At 51.8% G+C, this 6,340-nt stretch overlaps 1 protein-coding gene across 1 annotated transcript in view; it reads left to right on the forward strand.

Annotated features, from left to right (window-relative positions):
* The window catches only part of PTPRF (protein tyrosine phosphatase, receptor type F), a 307,937-nt gene extending 307,473 nt beyond the window's left edge, over positions 1–464 (forward strand). The window contains exon 35 of the mRNA XM_009287280.1: positions 51–464. Coding sequence (XP_009285555.1) covers positions 51–119 — 69 coding nt within the window. The 3' untranslated portion in view covers positions 120–464. The remainder of the gene's footprint in view (positions 1–50) is intronic.
* The last annotated feature ends 5,876 nt before the right edge of the window (positions 465–6,340 follow it).

Below are 6,340 nucleotides of genomic sequence, written 5' to 3' on the forward strand. Positions count from 1 at the left end.
GATGTCCTTGGGTCCCCGCTTCTCACGCTTCCCCCCTTGCTGCCTTGCAGGACCAGTACCAGCTGTGCTACAGAGCAGCACTGGAGTATCTCGGCAGCTTCGACCACTATGCAACGTAACTAGTGCTTTCCTCCAGTCGCGGTGGGGATGTCTAGGAGTGGAGACGGGTCCCTCTGAGCCAGAGCCGCCCATTCCTCAGTCCTTCTGTACAGATGGAGGTGCTGCCCAGGCAGCAGACCTCCACGCCAACCAGTTCTGACCACGGCATTTAGGAACTTCGCCCCAGCGCCAAACGAGGGAATCCGACTCCAAAAGCATTTCCAGTCTCTGGCTGAATTTCTGCTCATGTGCATCTCTCGCCCTGTCTCACGCGACTGCATTTCACAGCGAGGCTTTAGGTGGGTGGAATGGGATCTTTTTTTTAAACATGTAAAATAGTTACTAGTGGTTTTTATAATCTCCTCTCTCTTTATTTTTTATTTTTTGCAAGTCTTAATGTTTTGCCCAGGCAGAACTGGACCCGCCAAACCTTTGGGAATTGGGGTTTTTTTGTTAATTTCCTTTTGCTTTTACATTTTTTACTGCCCTGTGTTTATTTCAGCCAAGTCACTGCTGGTTCTGCCCATTTTAGTGCAGCTTCCTTGGTAATTTGCAGCAGCTGGCTTGTGGTTCCTGCCCGGCTCCATTCCCTGTAGGCTGCTTTTTAATCCTCTGTAGAAAATGAAAATTCGTGGAACTGGACCTAAGCTACCAATTACTTTTTAGCCTTCCCCTCCCCTCCATTATTTCCTGAGTAGGTTTGGGTTTGGGAGGGCACGTGGGGTCACCGGAGAAGCTGTCCCCTTTGTCAGCTGGAAACCATTCAGTCCTATTACGATGCGTGTTAAACCAATGCAGTGACCGTGTGTATCAGCAGATCCCGATATGACCTGAGTTGTCGTTGCCTTGTTTGTGAGAGACCCGAAATCCCAGGCTCCAGGCTTTGGAGCCTCTTTTTGTGTGTCTCACTGGGAAGGGGGCAGGAGAAGTGAGTGGGTCACACACTTCCCCAGGGAGGGGATGGAAAGAGCGAGACACGGCCCTTTTTGTTAATCCCGCGGTTCTGTGCGTACAAGCGCCATTCTGTCACCTCTCACCAGTGAAGAGCATCGGAGCATTTACAAAGGCAAGGAGCACAAGCGCAGCCGTCCCCAGAGCGGAGCCGGGCAGGCTCTCTTTGGAAAGCAGGGTACTGCAGGGAAGGGGAGGGGAGTACACATGGCTTCAGAGGTTGGGTGTATCTATAATTTCTGCTATCCTGCAAATGTTAAAAGTCACTAGGATATTGTACTTTCCGCTACTTCAGGACGTTCTAATGAACCAATGTGGCAAGACTACTGGACTTAATTTAATGGTACTATATATTAATACTCCTTATTATATCACGCTTGCACTAAAGACAGGGAGTGAGCAACCCTCTTTCGAGTGCATTGAGTTATGAATAAAGGTGGTGGAAGGGTATCTAATTGTATTATCACATGTATTCCGAATGTTAAGAATCCAAGCTACGTTGAAATCAGCAATCCAGGGTTGGTAATGTTGGAGGACACATTCATTTTTACCTTGTGGATGCATAGTGCTGTAGGGGTCACCGTTGTATACAGTCTGTTTTCTATTTGTTAATAAAAAAAAAAATCTACAGCATCATTGCATAATTCTTGATGTTAATAAATTTGAATAATCGGGTTTCATACAAGCTGGCTTTGCTGTCTGTTTCTTCAGCAATAAGCAGAGGCCATAGAGTCCCTCAGAGATGGGCATGCTCCCCAGCCTGTTGCCAGAGAAGTCCTTTCCCACAGGCACATCCCAGCCATGGGCACTCTGCACCTCCTACAGCATCACAGTGCCAGCAGGGAGCTCGGAGACTCTCTGTGACAACCCCCTTTGTGCATGCGTGTGCTCACCTCCTGCCCCCCTGCAGCTGTACCGAGGTGCACCGAGGGTCTTCAGTCCCTGGCACCTCCAGGAATGGCTCCTACCAAGCCTGTCTTGGCAGCCGTGGCTCTCTCTGGGTCCCCTCCACTTCCCAAAAGATGGATCATTCCCAGCAGGAGGAAGCCAGTAGCCACTTTCTGCCCAGGCCATGCTCTGGACAAGCTGTCCCAGTGGTGGCCGGGGCCTGAGACGTGTCCTCCCCACCTGCTCTACTGCCAGTTACCAATCCTCAGAGGACCCCAGGGTGTAGCAGGATGCAGCTCTGGGGTGATGCTGAGCTTTGCTGGACGCGCGTTTACCTGCACCCCCTTCTCTGCTGGCATACTGGCTACAGGACCAGGCTGGGGTAGCTACAGACTTTGTTTGTGGGTTTGCAGGAAAGAGAAGGGTTGGTGGCGGTGGGGTTTGGTGGCAGTATCAGTCCTGGATGAGGCTGAGACGTTGCCAGCCTCCAGGAACGCTGCAGTAACGCTGTTCTGCGGCACTGAGGACAGTTGCGTACACAAAATTACTGCTCAGCAGTAAAACCACTGCCTGGCTTCTAACTGCAGAACAGCATCCGAGTATGTTCAGGTGTGAAACCCCCGCCAAGGCATGCGGCTGTGCCCGCTCTGCATGGGCAGGCCAGCCCCAGCCCTGCAGTATGAACCGCAAACCCCCAGGTCAGTGCTGGCTCCCAGAGAGAGCAGCACCTGCAAACAGCACAAGCGTGCAAGGGAAAGGTCAGTGCAAGGGGCAGAACCACGTGGGCCAGGGCCCCACAGCCTGTCCATCCTTCCTGAGGAAGCCAAATCTGCCCTGGCCAGCATGTGCACGATGGGTGGGAAAGTGTGGCAGGCAGACTGATGAGCTTTTCCCTGACGTGACTGGGCACCTTCTTACAGACTCCTCACTGACTTTGTTGGAGCGCAGCCACACATGGCGTTTCCTGCCAGGCCATACCAGCACCTGACCAGGTGCCAGATGCAAAATGGTGTTTCCCCCTCGCCCAGCTGGTTCCTACCCCAGTGCTTCGCCCCGGGGGTGACCTGAGGCTGGTGGAGCCTTTCCCTGGCTCTGCTGTTGGGCAGCCCCATTCGAAGATGCAGATCTGAGAGCAAAGCAAGCTCCTGCCCTCGCGAAGCAGCGCACGTGCATAGGCATGTGCGCACGCACGTGCCAGCACCACTGGCATCGGGACGCTTTGCTTTGCATTGCTGCCAGGGCCCAGGATGGCAGGGCTACATGGCCAAGCGTGCACCTGCTCATATGCGGGTGCATTTGAGGAGGAAGGATGCCATGCTAACCATTGTGCTTTAGGAAGCCGTCCAGCTGGGAAGCGGGCAGCAAGCACCTGCCTGCGCTGCAGCAAGAATGCTTTGGCTGTGCTGCTAAATTACAGCTGGTGACGATGCTTTCGCCACATGGATGTGCCACTCACCAAGCACTCACCAGGCATTGCCACATGCACAGGAAGAACCTCTAGGCCGTGTGTGGCTTTGAATGCAGTGATTTGCTCTCACTGAAAACAGCAGTTGCCAGAACACTTGTACATACGCACAAGCACATGCGCATGTACCTTCCTTCTCTTTGTCTGAGAACACTTGGGGCTTCCCTCCCCATTTGATGTCATGTTCTTAGCCCAAACCCTTTACAACCGACCCAGGGAAAACATGAGGGAACAAACACTCCCAACTGACTGCCTCTGCGAGCTCCGCTTTTCTGCCTGCCATGTATAAGGCACAGAGTGACCTTTTCGGGTGGTCAGTGAGCTTACCTATGGGCTGAGTAGAGACAGGAGCAGTGAGAGGGAACAAGCGTCTCGGCATGGACCACGCTGGGAATAACATGACTGAGCCCGGGCCTCTGCAGCAAGGCTATTGCTGGGTAGACACTGGGTAGGTACACCTATATTGCAGAGGTGAAGCCACGTGGCTGAAGCCTCATGCTGGCCTCACAGGGCCAAGAAAGGCTCAGCACACAGCTCATTGGAGGTCCCCAAAGTGTGAGAACATGCCGCCTTGGCAAGGAGACGGGCCCCAAGAGGACAGCCAGGTCAGAGAGTGGCAAAGGCAACTGCTGCCTGTAGGGGAAGTCCCACTCCCCCGTCCTCCTCACACAAAGCCAGCACTGCTCACCTAAAGCCAGCTCACCCCAAAGGGGATGGAGTCGTATCAGTTTAAAAGTGCTTATTCCTTTAACATGCATTTCCATTTATCTCTGCATATCTCACAAAATAAAAGGGGACCAAAAAAAAAAAAGACTAGCCTGTACAGTGGACAGACAGGGAGACTAACCCGGTCTGCCCTCAGAGCCAGCGCTGTGGCTTGTGCCATGCTCCATGCGGAGCCATGCTGCCTCTTCCCAGAGCCTGGCACTGCTGTGCCTGGGCTGCATTGCTCAGCTTTCCCTGGCCAGAAGGGATTTATCCTAGCCGGCATTTTTTTTCTCCCATCTTCTTTGGTATCAGTTTGAGGCTGCTCCTTCCCTCTGGTATCAGCGTGGCTTCACAGTGCCATGCTGTCCTCCAGATCCGGAGTGAATGGTCCCAAGGTGGTGCCATAAGGAGATGTTTGGCCTCTGTCTTTTGGCGTCTCTCTGACAGACCAAACACATTCACACTGAGTAATGGAGCTGGGAACTTACTGCTGGCTTTTTTTTCTTTCTAGAGGAAATTTTCCATTCCTTAATTGTACCAGGTAGCCCTAATGCAGCCTCAGATAAGCAGCTTTGTAAAGGGCAAGGTTTGGCAGGTGGGACAGCAGCTAAATGGCAGCTAGTCAAAGGTGAATTCCTGGGTACTGAGCTGCTCTTCTGCTCTTTCTATTTTTAATTTTTTATTCATTTCATTGATACCTGCAGCAAGTGTAGGCCCTGCCTAGGCTTGGCTTGCCTTCCAGTGATGCGAACTAACATACTGCCCGAGCACCTGCCCTTTGCGATGCCATTGCTTTAAATTTTGTTTTCAAGGGCAAAATAGTTGTTAAATAAGGAAAAGAAACAGCTGCACCACTGAACAAATCTGAGCTTACTCTGAGCAGTAGCTTGGCAACTCCTTCCCCCACAGTCCTGGCTTTTCTTGTTCTCAGCAACGTTGCCATTTTCATTTGTAAAGTTTCCGAGTCAAGTGACTTTTTTTTTTCTTTTTCTTTTTTGCCTGTTCTGACCCGGTTCATTTCTGAGAGCTGGAAAAATTCTGATCCCTCCAATTAAAAGCTCATTGTTGCCCTTTTGCCAGTTTTAATATGTAATCTCAGTCCACAGTAAAAGTTATATGTCATCAAGCTTTCCTGCCTACACATTTCTGCTCATGGCAACATTTTACCACTTGTCATCATTAAAAGACTGGCTCGTGTCTCCTGATATTAGAAAGTTGGTCTTTCTTGACTAATGGATAGCAAGTGCAGCTGCCAAGCCACCAGAAAGGTTGGAAACGCAGAGTTTGTCTCAAAACCATTACCTGACAGTTGCCTGTGCTGGTACCTCCATCTGTAGGAGGCTGAGTGTTGTGCCTGCTGTTATTTTAATCCACTTTGGGGTTCTGGTCCGTATACCTGGCAACTCGGAGCCTGAGCAGGTCAGAGAGGCAGCAGACCACAGAAAATATGTGTTGGAGTGGTGTTTTGGTGAGACTTTCAGGGCTGCCACATGCCCGTAGCGTGACACCAAAGGAAATGCGTATCAGGAGAAACATACAGGGGAATTGAGGTTTTATTTAGGCACGAGGGACGGAGCGTGGTCTCTGAGGATAGTTACGAGCTCTTTCAGATGGGTTGGGCTTAGTTTCAAGGTTGCCTGTTGTCACTTATGCATTCAAAAAGCATTTAGCACACACAATCTGCGAAAATCGCAGCCAGTCGGAGCCAAGGCGGGGTCAGTATCCCCAGACAGGCTCTGTCAAGCGTTCAGCCTTGTCCACACTTGAAAGCATTTGCTGCTAAAGCTATAGTGTCAGCTCCCAATCCTCAGCACAACGGCGGTGGATTATTGATGACATACACTGGCCACGGGGGCACTTTTCCACATCTCTAGCTGACGGATCTGTGCTGGCGAAACTCCCTCGTGTGGGCCGGGCCTGGCGCCGGTCCAGCCCCAGGTTGCGTTTGCTGCCAGAAGTTTCACAGTATCACATTCTACTTTGGCTTTGCTTACACGCAGAATTTGTAGGAGTGTAATTAGCTTGGTTAATACGTTCAACTGGCACATGCCTATTGTGTGTCACCATTCAGCGCCCGAAACCCATTAGCTCGCTACAGCGCTCATTTACACGGGATTAATACCCAGCGCTTCCGACGGCGCGCTGAGCGGGCCTGCGGGACCAGGCTGCACCGGCTCGCGGGGCCCCGCGGGCGGTCTGAAGGCCCCCGGGCGCACCATGCCGCCGGCC

The sequence above is a fragment of the Aptenodytes forsteri genome, unplaced genomic scaffold, assembly GCF_000699145.1.
Source record: "Aptenodytes forsteri isolate BGI_AS27 unplaced genomic scaffold, ASM69914v1 Scaffold119, whole genome shotgun sequence".
NCBI classification, from domain to species: Eukaryota; Metazoa; Chordata; class Aves; order Sphenisciformes; family Spheniscidae; genus Aptenodytes; species Aptenodytes forsteri.